Source organism: Ananas comosus, linkage group 4 (assembly GCF_001540865.1).
Source record: "Ananas comosus cultivar F153 linkage group 4, ASM154086v1, whole genome shotgun sequence".
In the NCBI taxonomy this organism is placed as follows: domain Eukaryota; kingdom Viridiplantae; phylum Streptophyta; class Magnoliopsida; order Poales; family Bromeliaceae; genus Ananas; species Ananas comosus.
Genome location: NC_033624.1, coordinates 7,175,979 through 7,188,185, shown reverse-complemented (window position 1 = coordinate 7,188,185; position 12,207 = coordinate 7,175,979). Strand labels below are relative to the sequence as shown.

The 12,207-nt window shown below is 42.2% G+C and overlaps 1 protein-coding gene across 1 annotated transcript; it reads right to left on the bottom strand.

The window, feature by feature from the left end:
- LOC109709058 lies at positions 2,381-4,188 on the bottom strand. Its single transcript, XM_020231129.1, has 3 exons — positions 3,674-4,188; positions 2,662-2,750; positions 2,381-2,460 (listed from the first exon to the last, which is right to left on the bottom strand). Exons 1-3 carry the CDS (start codon positions 3,826-3,828, stop codon positions 2,381-2,383), a joined length of 324 nt encoding a protein of 107 aa, XP_020086718.1. The 5' UTR covers positions 3,829-4,188.

Below are 12,207 nucleotides of genomic sequence, written 5' to 3'. Positions count from 1 at the left end.
TCGTATCCTGAGTCGGAACATTTCGGGACAGTTCGTGGGTTCCGACGGAGTCCCGGTGCGATTTTCGGGACTTCCGACGAGTTACGGTAGTCGGTTTTGGGAAACTTATCCTCGTGGATTTGTTAGTGGGATTATGATGTAGTATTTCTTAGTTGTGGGTTAGACACTAACCCAGTGGACCCTCCATAGGTCCTGTTGACGTTCTTTTGCAGTCAGGAGACAGGCGCGACAGTTGTACAGGTGGGTACTTCGATCCGACGTTGGTACAGTGGTGCACGCTCGGTGATGGTTTCTTACCCTTGCTCTTTTGTTATTATCCATGCATATATTATATGTTGAGCTTTGCACCTCCATTGTTTACATTACACCCACGTTGTTTGATTATACTCTACTCAGACGTTTCCATGCTTAGTATCATGTGCAGGAGTATAATCTATCTGTATGTGATACCATGTTTTCTTGTTGCTCTACTTAGCTATTCTGCATACCCTGTTTCATATTTATAGTAGAGCGATTCTGTGATTATCTGTGAGATTAGCAATCTAGTCGGTCGATTCTAGTATTCAGTATTTGTGACCTATTCGGTGAGTTCCTCGACCTTTGTTGTCTGATGACCGTTGAGGTCGGTATACCCTGAGGGGTAGGATTGTCGGTTAGTTGCCGACGGATGATTATACTTTACTCATATCCTATACCTGTGACATGATTGGTCGAGTTTCATATCTTATACTTGTGACGTGATTGGTCGAGTTTCATATCCTAGTTGATCTGAGTGGTCAGTCCTTGTGGTTCATTGAACAGTATTTGCATATGTTTGAGAGGATGTCGATGTTGTCCCATCCTAGTTGACCTGAGTGGTCGGTTCTTGTGCTTCTTTACAGTTGACGACCTATGCGGTCGATGGGCCCTTGGGGGGCAGGATTGTCGGCTGGTTGCCGACGGTTGATTGTTGAGCATATTGCATTGATCGCCCGATACTCGTCGCATTTCACGAACACTGGCGGTCTGATCCATCGCAAGGAGTGTTCTTTTTCGGAAAAGTGGTTGAATGGTGACAACCCGTGAGCCCTAGAGAGGTTATATGCACTGGAGAGTAGTAGTGGCACTGGCTTGAGGTCTGCGGTGCTGACCAAGAGAGCATTGGTTTCAGATTGGGTACTTTTGGACTTCTTGACCGGTTGACGCATATGTCTATCATAGCAGTCGTTGCATGCATATTTACAGTTCTTACTTTATAGTTGTCTTGCTACTATAGTAGACATTCATGTATGCTTTCGGTTCCAGTTACAATAGCGGTAGCCGTTATTCAGTCTAGTTCTTACTTTCTTTCAGTTTATTGCTACTGTATTCGTTATATCTGCTCATTACCTTACATATCTCTTTCGTTATTATTGTTGCTACTATATTTCCACTCACCCGTGTTGTTGTATAGCTCCTCCTGATCCGGTGAGTACTCCTCGCCTTCTTCGGCTTGCGGTACCCATTGGGAGGGGTGACATGTTTACATGTTCTCACCTCCCCCACCATTTTTCAGGTATCGCGGGCGATGAGTAGTGGGACGAGACGTGAGGTACGTGTGTAGCGGTCGATAGAGCTTCCGACCCAGGTTATTTCGGTATAGTTATTACCCTTATTATTTCAGTTGTTATAGCTTAGATAGTTATATGGTTCAGTGTTTTTATTACATTTGAAAATATGGATTTTCGTGAATGTAATAAACGGATTCCTGGATTTTGTAAAATAAAAGATTTTCTACCCCTCGTGGTAGCGTTTTTAAAGAATAAAAGTTCCTGTGTAGGAACAGTTTTCAAAGGGTTTTCTATGGATTTTGCATCTTAGTATTTCAAAACTTGTTTCTGTGGTTGGAAACATTTTAACTGATAGATGTGGATTTATGTTTAAATATTGAATGTAAAAATGTGAACCTGTGGTGAATGGTGTATGAATATATAACTGTGGTTATTTGTATGTTCATCTGGTTGTGGTTGTATCATGTTTGAACTCTTATACTTGTGCGACGCCGTGCAAATACAGGGGAGACTCTGTCCGTGTGAACAGTGGATCTTCTGTATTTGTGGCGGATCTGGCATACCCTAGGGTCAGGTTTTCAAAAAAAAATTTCAGACGCTTTTCCGCTATGCTTTAAACTAAAAAGGGACCCCGGGGCGTGACACTATGATCCCTCCAAACTGATTTCATGTTGTTTCTTATCATCGTTGTCATACAATTTTAGCCCCAACTTGAAAAAACCTCCATCACTGATACCAAAAGGCTGGATGTATACAAAAAAAAAAAAAAAATCCAAATCCCAAAAAAAATCTAATCATAATACTCTAATTTGCACCAAATCACATTAAAAATTCTTAAAAGTACCAAACCATCAAGAAAAAATGGGCAAGATGGAGGAGAGATCTGGGACCTTTAAACCGATAGTCATGTGTCCAGAGTAGCAGATTTTACCTATATTGATATAAACATCAAAAAGGCAGTTAAGAGGAATGAAACAAAAAAAATTCTCGATAGTTTAATTGGAAGCCACTTGAATTCCTAAAGCAGAATAAAAGTAGAATAAAGTACCAAAACCAAATGAAATACAGATAACGATGACAAAGATAATTATGTAATTAATGTAGATAAGAAAGCCAAATTCTAGAAACAAACCATGAGGATAAACATCATAACTAATAAAAATTGTTGACTCATGAGTGCGCAGACAACTCTCCACCTCCCGATACCACTTGCTGCTGCACCTACAGAACAATCAAAAAATCACTAATCTGATTAAAAAAAATAATTCACAATGAGGTCTGTAAAATCACTGAGTACAAAACAAAAAGAAAAATTTAAAAATTTGACAAAACAAAAAAAATATACTTCAACAATATCACATATACTATGAAACTAAATAAATATTCATAATTGAAAATGAAAAGAAAAATCGCCATTTTTTTGGACAGGTTCAAAATGTCCAAGTCCATACCCTGATCTGGGGCTTACACTTGGCGATTGATAAATGCGAGCAGTTGCTTATGCTTCATGAAAGATTCATGTAAAGCCTAAAGAAAATACATTGGTCAAAAAACATCAACATGGATTAATTCCTAATGGAAATAAAAGGAGATAAAAGGTTTAAGAGATGATTAAATTTTTAATGAATAATTTGACCCAACATCAGCATTGATGCTGCTACAGAAATTTTGTTTCAGTAAAAATTTGGTGAAGTTCTTCAGTCTGGTAAACTAATTCAGATCCAAGAAGCGAAGATTTATAAAACATTTTTCACCTTATTTAGTAATGATCAGCTAGGCCTCTAATTCATCGACACAAAGAACAGTAGCATCAAAAGGCAAAAAGTCTTCTTTCTGTGAAGGCATTTCAGACAGCTTTGACAGGAGGTCGTCCACCTTCTCTTCAAGCTCTTCGAGCTCCCTAATTCACTAATTTGATTAAAAAAAAATTCACTATGAGATCTCTAAAATTACTTAGCACAAAATTAAAAAAAAATTTAAAATTTAACAAAACTAAGGAAGTTTATTTCAAAAGACTCAAGTATACTATGAAACCAAATAAACATTCATAATTGAAAATGAAAGAAAAAAATATTAATAATAATCTCCTTTTTATGGAGGGGGGTTCCAAAATGTCCAAATACAAATCTTGATCAGGGGCTTACACACTTGGCAATTGAGGTCGAGGGCGTTGCCTTGGCATTCGTGATTGCGGCATCGAATCCGCTACTCGAAACCCTAATCCCATTCCGCTTCGACTTGAAGCACCCGATCTCCATCTCAGCCTTGGTGTCCACCTTGATCTCCTTGGGGGAAGCATTTCTTACTCCTCAGATCCGCAGCCTCCGTGGGGTTCAAGCTTTTCCCGAAGATAGTGACTGTGGCCGCGATCCGCATAGTATTCCCATTGCGTGTGGCCGAACCCTAGGATCTACATACCGTCAGGATCCGTGGCCTTGGTTTTGTTGAGTTGGTGTGGCGGCCGAGGCGGTTGTTGCTGTGGCGGCGGAGGTGGTCGCGGAAAGAGCCCTTAAGAGCATCGAAGGTGAGTAAGAAATGGCGGAGGGGCGGAGGGCGTAGTGGCTGAGGGAGGTGAAGAGGGTGCGCGAGCGAGAGAGGGGATAGGGAGGACCGTAGTAATGCGAACGGGCGGATGTGGAAGAGAGGAAAAAGGAGAGGGCTAGGGAAGGAGAGGGCTAGGGGAGGCAAACGGCGTATAAAGCAAAAAAAAAAAAGAAGGAAAAAAAGAGCGTATGAAGCCAAAAAAAAAAAAAAAACGGAGATGAAGAGGCGGATTTGATGGAAAGGAGAGAGAAAGGAGACGTTTCGAGAAAGGAGCGGGACTACTCTAATTAAAAAGAAAGAGAAGGTGGGCCCACAAAAATATTATTATGTATATTTTAGAGAAGAGGTGGGTCCCATTTTCTCCTTAAAATAAGGAGAGAGCTTGAATCCCACGGGGATTAATAAGAGTTTATAGATGCTTTTCTAATTAATGCTCTAAAAAAAAGTTGGTGATGTTTTATAGAGATTAAGGAGAAAATAATAATACAGTAATGTTCTTAAGAAAAAAAAAAAAAGACTAAATTACATAAAATCCCCCTGTCAAAATCCGATTTTCACTTTTTCTTTTGTTATTTAAAAACCTATACTTTGCTCCATTGTAAAATGAAAAATATTCACTTCGTCACCTGCCGTTAGTAATCCGTTAGGGTTCCGTTTATAAAATATTATTATATAATTTTTTATGCCGAAAATGCCCTTAGCTTTATCTCCTGTGAACACGGTGAAGGGCAAAATGGTGAGAGGTAAAATGGTCATTTTATCATCATAGTTCACACTGTACCCCCTGCGAACATTTTTTATTTTACAAGGGGGCAAAATGTAGGTTTTTAAATGACAGGAGGGGAAAGTGAAAAATCGGATTTTGATAGGAAAGTTTTCTATAATTTAGCCAAAAAAAAATAAACGATTAATTAAAAACTAATTTAAATATATTATAGGGGAATTTTTGGGATTAGATAAGGCATGGGGATGGCCTGGGGATGATGTTTTTCTTTTTTTTTTTTTGTTTCTCTGCTAAAAGGACGGAAGTGGGTAGTACAAAAAAAAAAAAAAAAAGAAAAAAAAGACAAAAGTACAATGTTGTACTGCTAATTAAGATTTTTAAAAGTATACAAATAAATCGTAAGGTGGCGTGATGGTGCACGAATGCCACCGGGTGATGACGTTGTGCCCAACGCCTCCGCAAGGCTGCCAACTCGGGTCCCTCTATTCTTCTATTCATATTCTATTTCCCATTTCTCCTCGGGTAAGCGAGGTCAGCCGCTCGGGTGCTGTCGAAACGATGGGGTGGTCTGTGAAAAGGAGGAAACGTAACAGAGAACCTGAGAACAAGGGGAAAGGAACGAGAGCGCTCTCTCTCTCTCTCCTCTCTCCTCATCCCTCCCCTCCTTTTCGCCTATCTCTCTCTCGCTTGCGATTAAATCGAAACCCTAATCTTTGGAATGCGTTGCTCAAAACCTAACCCTAATCGTTTTAAGGGCTTATTCCCAAATTCTTTGCATGGGATTCAGCTCGTCAATTATCATCGACCGGCTCGCGAAGGTACGCCCCAAAATAAAAAAAAAAAAAGTTTTTTTTTTTTTCGGATCCATGCTTTGTTTACCGTTTCTTGATATGTATTGTCATGGAGTTTATTTGTAATGTCGTGGTCTGTTTGCGTCTGTGTTGCGTGGCGATTGGAAGAAATAGTGTCGCGATTCAGCTGGGTGTCGGGAGGGGAGGGGACATGTCGATTTATGCGTATTTTTAGAGTTTCATAAATTTGGCTAATTGATTGTTATGTTATCTAAGCAGCATGGGTCTATGTTGGTCTGGTGAGAATTTTCCAACGCATCGTTTATGGAAGAGAAAATTGTATTATTGGGGGAGAAAGGGATGTAAAGACAACGAACAAGTCTTTTTACGACCAACTATAAAGAGATAAATATTCGGATGGTCACCAGGAGGTCATGTGGACTTGTCGGTTTTTGGGACGGCATTATTTGGAACTGAGTATTTTAACGAGGATCATGTATTTCGAGTTACCAATCAAGGTTCTCTCATCTTGGCTGCCCGAAATCATTGTCAGCATTTTGCATGCCATACGTGCTAGAAGGGAGATAGGTTAGACCGCAGGGGATTTAAGCGCTGGCTCATCGGCATTGGGCCATGCTCCAATCATGCCATATCGGGTCGCAAGATTTGGACCACGCTACCAATGGCATGTGCTAGAACGCCAGCGGAGTATTCGTTCGTATCTTTTTCGGAAGCGATTCACGTTATAACGCCCGGATCGTCGGGAATTGATGTCACTTTGTCTTTGCATTCGTCTGATAAAATGTTCTACACGTTCCGAACGCGACGTGGATCGAACTACAAGAGCACGATCACAAATCCACCGTTCAAGGCCCTCGAGAATAATTTAGGTTGGACTGGGGGATGATGTTTAGGTTTCTCTCTTTCGTTTCTTATTCTCTTTCTTTTTCAAGTATACGTTCGTTTCATCGTTTCATTGGGGATTGCCGTCGTATTTATTAAGGAATTTCAAGAATTCCTGAAAAGCCGTTAGAGATAAGCCAAATCGGTTATTATTTGTTATCCTAACGTATGATTAGTTTATCGTCTATTAGTTTTTCCAATTGAAGCGGAGATTAATCCATGAATCCGAATTAGATAAACTATATCCGTCGGCATCGGAACCCCCGGCTTTATGGGGCGTACGCCGATTCGATTTAAGCGAATGCCAACATCTCCCACTCGGCACATGACCTGGATCGGATGCCATCGTAACCACTTCCTCAACATCACACCACTATTAATTCTATTCATACAGGCGAAAATGAACGGTGCGACCGGCCGAAGTCAATCCTGCTTTTTGGGATGCCATCATACGTAGACACCACATGCGGCCGAGCATAGAGACATCGGACCCTCAAAATTGCGAAAAATATTCAGTCGTGTTGCCCAGACATTGAATTACATGCCGAGGGTTACAGCATCGTCTAATCCCAAAGGAGCCATTGCTAACCGCAATTGCGCCACATTATTGACATCATACTCATGGATTGGTTTCGGCCTCTACTTGAACTTGCTGACACTGTCGACAATTGAGTCAAAGTGTACTGAATGTAATTGCACCTAGTCTCCTTGAGCCCTCATTGGGGGCGCACCCCAGTTGAGAACTTTATGCTTTCCCGAGCAATGCCCTCGTAACAGCCGCATCACTCATAGCCCGTGAGGAAACGATTGGCCAAAGTAGCAACATCAATTCTTTCACTTAATGACATAGTCAAAAGTCACTAAGGGCATCTAACATATATAGGACATCGTCTCAAAATAATGCCGTAAGAACTTACACGATGAGGAAGCAGGGATCCATTCACTCATCTTCTTCATTTAGTCGCCCAGCACATGTAGTATGAAATACATGCTATGACAGAGAATCTCAATAAGCGTATGTCTTTCTCAATGTCATACGGATCTTAGCTCAGTCACTCCTAGAGTGTCTAGCCTGAGTTCTCCATTTGCTCGCTATCTCAAGCGTCAAACGGTGAACTCACATCCGGCTCTTAATATACAGGCCATACGAATCGTGGGACAATTCGTATACTGTCTTATTAATGACCTAATCTTGGTGCCAACCAAGGCGGCTTCCATTAATGCCTCAATTTTCGCTCGCTCTCTACAGTGCCGAAAAGAATGATTGCTCGTGTGAGAGGGCCAATCAGCCTGTGACATACTATCAATCAGTTCTATAACAATATAGGAAATATATGCACGTGTACTAATTTTACCAAATATCTTTTCCAAAATAATAATTTGTAATTAAATAACCAAGAAATTACAAAAAAATAATCGACTGTCTACACAATCAAATCCTACATAGTCCAAGAGCTTTAACATGAGCCAAAAAAGAATCTCTAACAATAGGCTTAGTTAGAGGATCTGCCACCATGCGACTCGTAGAGATGTGTTCCAGGATTATTTCCTTCTGCGCCATTGCCTCAGAGGGGTCCAATCCCAGATTGGACTGAAAATTGCTAACCAACCCCACAGCTTAGCATACATTAGGCCGAGTATACATCATAGCATACATCAGGCTCCTGACCGTATTAGCATATGGAATCCGATTCATCTTATCCTTCTCTTCAGAAGTTTTAGGGCACTATATAAGGTTCAGACTCTCTCCTTTAGCAATAGGAATGTCATTAACATATAAGGAAAGGATTAGAAAAAATCCTTTGGACCGTTTAGCATACACACAGTGATCTTCTTCAATCATCGTAAACCCATCTTCAGTGATGGCTCGATAAAATCGAATATACCACTGTCTGGAGAACTGCTTCAATCCATAAATGGATCGTTGGAGCTTACAAACTTTATGCTCCTCACCCTTTACAGAGAAGCCAGCAGGCAGATCCTTATAGATCTCCTCATCCAGTTCTCCATTGAGAAATGCAGTTTTAACGTCCATTTGGTAAAGTTCCAAATCCAAATATGCGACAATGGCCAAGATTAGGCGGATCGAAGCAAACCTTACAACAGGAGAGAAGGTTTCTTCATAATCAACGCCTTCTCGTTGGGTAAAACCCTTTGCTACTAGGCGAGCCTTGTACCTATCGAGAGAATCGTCTGCCTTACGCTTAATCTAGAGAACCCATTTATTCCCGATTGTTTTGCGCCCTTGTGGCAAGTCAACCAAGTCCCAGACATGATTTGACTTCATCGATTCTATTTCCTCTATCATTGCATCCAACCATTCCTTATGAGTAGCTAATGAGAGAGCCTCTTGAAAAGATCTAGGCTCATCATCATCATGTGCAGCAACCATGAAAGCCTCCCCCTCAATCTCAAAACGACGATGGGGAACGCCCACACGTGTGCTCCTACGAAGTTGAGGCTCCTTATCTGAAGGCAAGTCGCTCCCACTATCCCCACGAGGTATCGGAGTCGCCTCCTCTCCCTCGACTGAACGAATAGAAGCGCCAATGTCAGAGTCATCTATCTCATGGAACTATTTCATTTCGAATCTCACTTCTATAAGGAAAATCCTCCTCGAGGAATTCAACATTTCGTGACTCAATCTCAGTCAAACTTCCATCTGGCTGCTTTCTAATGAACACATATCCCTTAGAGTGATCAGGGTATCTTACAAAGATACACTTTCTTCCTCTAGGACCCAACTTTCCATACTTGTGAGAAGTGTTGTGTACATAAGCTGTCGAACCCCAAGGACGCAGGAGCTCCAAATTTGGTTTCCTGCCTGTCCATAATTCATAAGGGGTGGAAGGTACTATTTTGGAGGGTACACGATTAAGAATGTAGGCAGCAGTTAACAATGCGTTTCCCCAAAAGGAGACAGGCAAATTTGCTTGCGCCATCATTGACCTAACCATGTCAAGCAAAGTGCGATTTCTTCTCTCCGCTACACCATTTTGCTGCGGAGTGTCAGGAATTATCTGCTGTCTGATTATTCCCTTTTCATCACATAATTCCTTGAATTGTTCAGATAGATACTCGCGGCCTCGATCAGTTCTTAAGCATTTAATTTTCATATCTAACTGATTCTCAACCTCATTAATATAACGTCTAAAACAATCCAATGCTTCAGATTTATGGGAGATCAGATAAACATGACCGAAGCACGTATGGTCATCTATAAATGTGATGAAGTAAAAAGCACCATGTCTTGCCCTCACACTCATTGGGCCACAAATGTCGGAATGGATCAATTGTAAAGAAAATTCTGCCCTAGAAGCTTTATTAAATGATTTTCGGTTTGCTTTTCCCGCTAAACAATGTTCACATGTGGGCAGGTCGACTTTAGTGAGCGAGCTCAGAAACCCGTCTCTAACTAATCTAATCATTCTATCCTGCCCAATATGACCAAGACGTGCATGCCATTTAATTGAAACATTGTGATCATTCTCAACAGAAGATAGCAGGGAAAAAGAAACAATAACCAAAACCATAAAACCATTTGACATAAAACCTCTTCTATAATAAATAGTTTCAAGATGAATCTTAACTACATCACTCTCAAAACGAAAAGAAAAGCCTAACTGTAGCATAGCAAGAATAGAAAACAAGTTCCGCCGAATTCCTGGAGCATAAAGTACATCATGCAGGTACAAAGTTCGACCACCTTGCATGATCAACTTGTATGTGCCAACGCCTAACATATCGACACTAGAATCGTTCCTCATGCATACTCTTTTGCTCCCAGCAGGCACACGACGGTACTCGATGAATCCCATCTGATCCCTCGCTACGTAGTCTGTTGCTCCTGAGTCTACAATCCACACAGGGAGAGATTCAGCAACAAACGCGAGAATCGGGATAGAGATGTACCTTCTTCTGCTCAATGCAATCACGAGCGAAGTGTCCCAGCGGATTACAATTGAAACAAGTCATCTTTGACTTATCTTTCTTACCATCTCGTTTGCTTCTCTTTCTTTTAGTGCTCTTCGCGTTCTTAGGCGCGGATCCGTTACGATTTTGAGCCCCAGTAGTCCTCTTTCGCTTGAACCCAGATGTCCTGCGAAAGTTTGACTCAGCAGCATTGGCAATTGGAGTTTTAACAGCCTCGAGGCATTCCTCCTCCAACTCCAAATGCCGCGCAACATCCTCAAAAGTTTTGATATTATCATTATGGGTCAAATTTACTCGCATATGTTCCCACGAATTGGAAAGAGAGCGAATCGTAGCTTGGATCTGCTGCTCATCAGTCAAGGTGCCGCCAGCCGACTTTAACTCGCGAATCATGTTTGACATTGTTCTAACGTGCTGTTTTATAGTCTGATCGGCACACTTTTTATAACTGTCAAACCGTATAGTCAGACTGCACAACCTTGTAGCCGAAGTTGCACCAAATTTTGCTTTGAGAGCCTCCCACATATCATACGCAGTCGGATACTGCTCACACTCGCACAAGAGATCATTCTGCATACTGCTCAGCAACGTGATGCGAGCAATGCGATCCTTTTTAAGCCAATTATTGTAGGCTTCCATATCTCGGCGAGCCTGGGCACTGTTGCCCTCTGCGGGTAGGTCCATTTTATTACTCAAGTTTTCCAGGACCTCTTGCTCAGCGAGAACATATTGAAATTTTACGGTGCAAATATCATAATTGTCACCATCCAATTTCTCGCCCTTGTTTAAATCCGCAACAATTTGTTTGGAAGCCATTAATTCTCACTTTGTTCATGCAATGCGCAGAAAAGGATATTTTAAAATTAGTACACGATATATATATATTCAATTTTGCCGCATCTCTAATTAAATAAATTTAAAAATAGATCATACATGCGTAAAGGAAAATTTTGCTATGCTCGTAATCACATCACACACCATATGTCATAATTTTTAATTTATTTAATCAAGATGCACAAAATTTTGGGAGTAAAAAGCACATAATTACTCTACCAAAAATAAAGGACTCCCACTAGATAAGGCATGCATAACATATATATGCCTAAAGATACATTTATCCATAAATCATAAAAGGCATTTCATAATATTTAAATGCATGCTATATTTATCAAAAAATATATATAAAGTCATCAAATATGCGAACAATATTCATCGACTATGAAACATATTAATCATTGAAAATGCATATTAAACATTAAAAAAAAATTGGTGCAGAAACAGAAACACAAAAAAATTGTAGGTCCGCGTGTTGGCTGCGGCCCCTTATGCGGCCCGGCCTGTTCGGCCTGCGCATGCTAGCCCCCGCCCGGCCTGCTGGCCTGCGTGGTCCGCCTGCGCGGCTAGCCCGCGCTCGGGGCCTGAGCGCAGCCAGAGGTGGCCCGCAAGGCCGCGAGCGGCCTACTTGCGCAGCAAGCCTGCGCCCGCGGCCCGCGCGGCCTGCTGGGCCGCGCCGCCAGCCCGCCGCATGGGCGGCCTGCGTGACGTGCACGGCCTGCTGGCCCGCGCGCGGGGCCCGTGCAACTGCGCGTGGCTTGCGCGTGGCCAGCACGCCCGCGTGGCCCGCGGGGCCCGCGTGGCTGGCCTGCGCGCGCGGCGTGTGAGCCCGGGTGGCCCGCGTAGCCCGCATGGCCTGCGCGCGGCCCACTTGGCCCGCGTGCGGCCTGCGCAGCCCAGCAGGCTTGCGCGTGCTGGCCGCGTCCTGCGGGCCCGCGTGGCCCGCAAG

Coding starts and splice junctions, on each gene's coding strand:
- LOC109709058 (XM_020231129.1), bottom strand. CDS start 3,828: ATGCTTCCCCCAAGGAGATCAAGGTGGACACCAAGGCTGAGATGGAGA. Junction 2,751..3,673: donor CGACCTCAATTGCCAAGTGT/GTAAGCCCCTGA, acceptor ATTGTTCTGTAG/GTGCAGCAGCAAGTGGTATC. Junction 2,461..2,661: donor TTATGATGTTTATCCTCATG/GTTTGTTTCTAG, acceptor ATATCAATATAG/GTAAAATCTGCTACTCTGGA.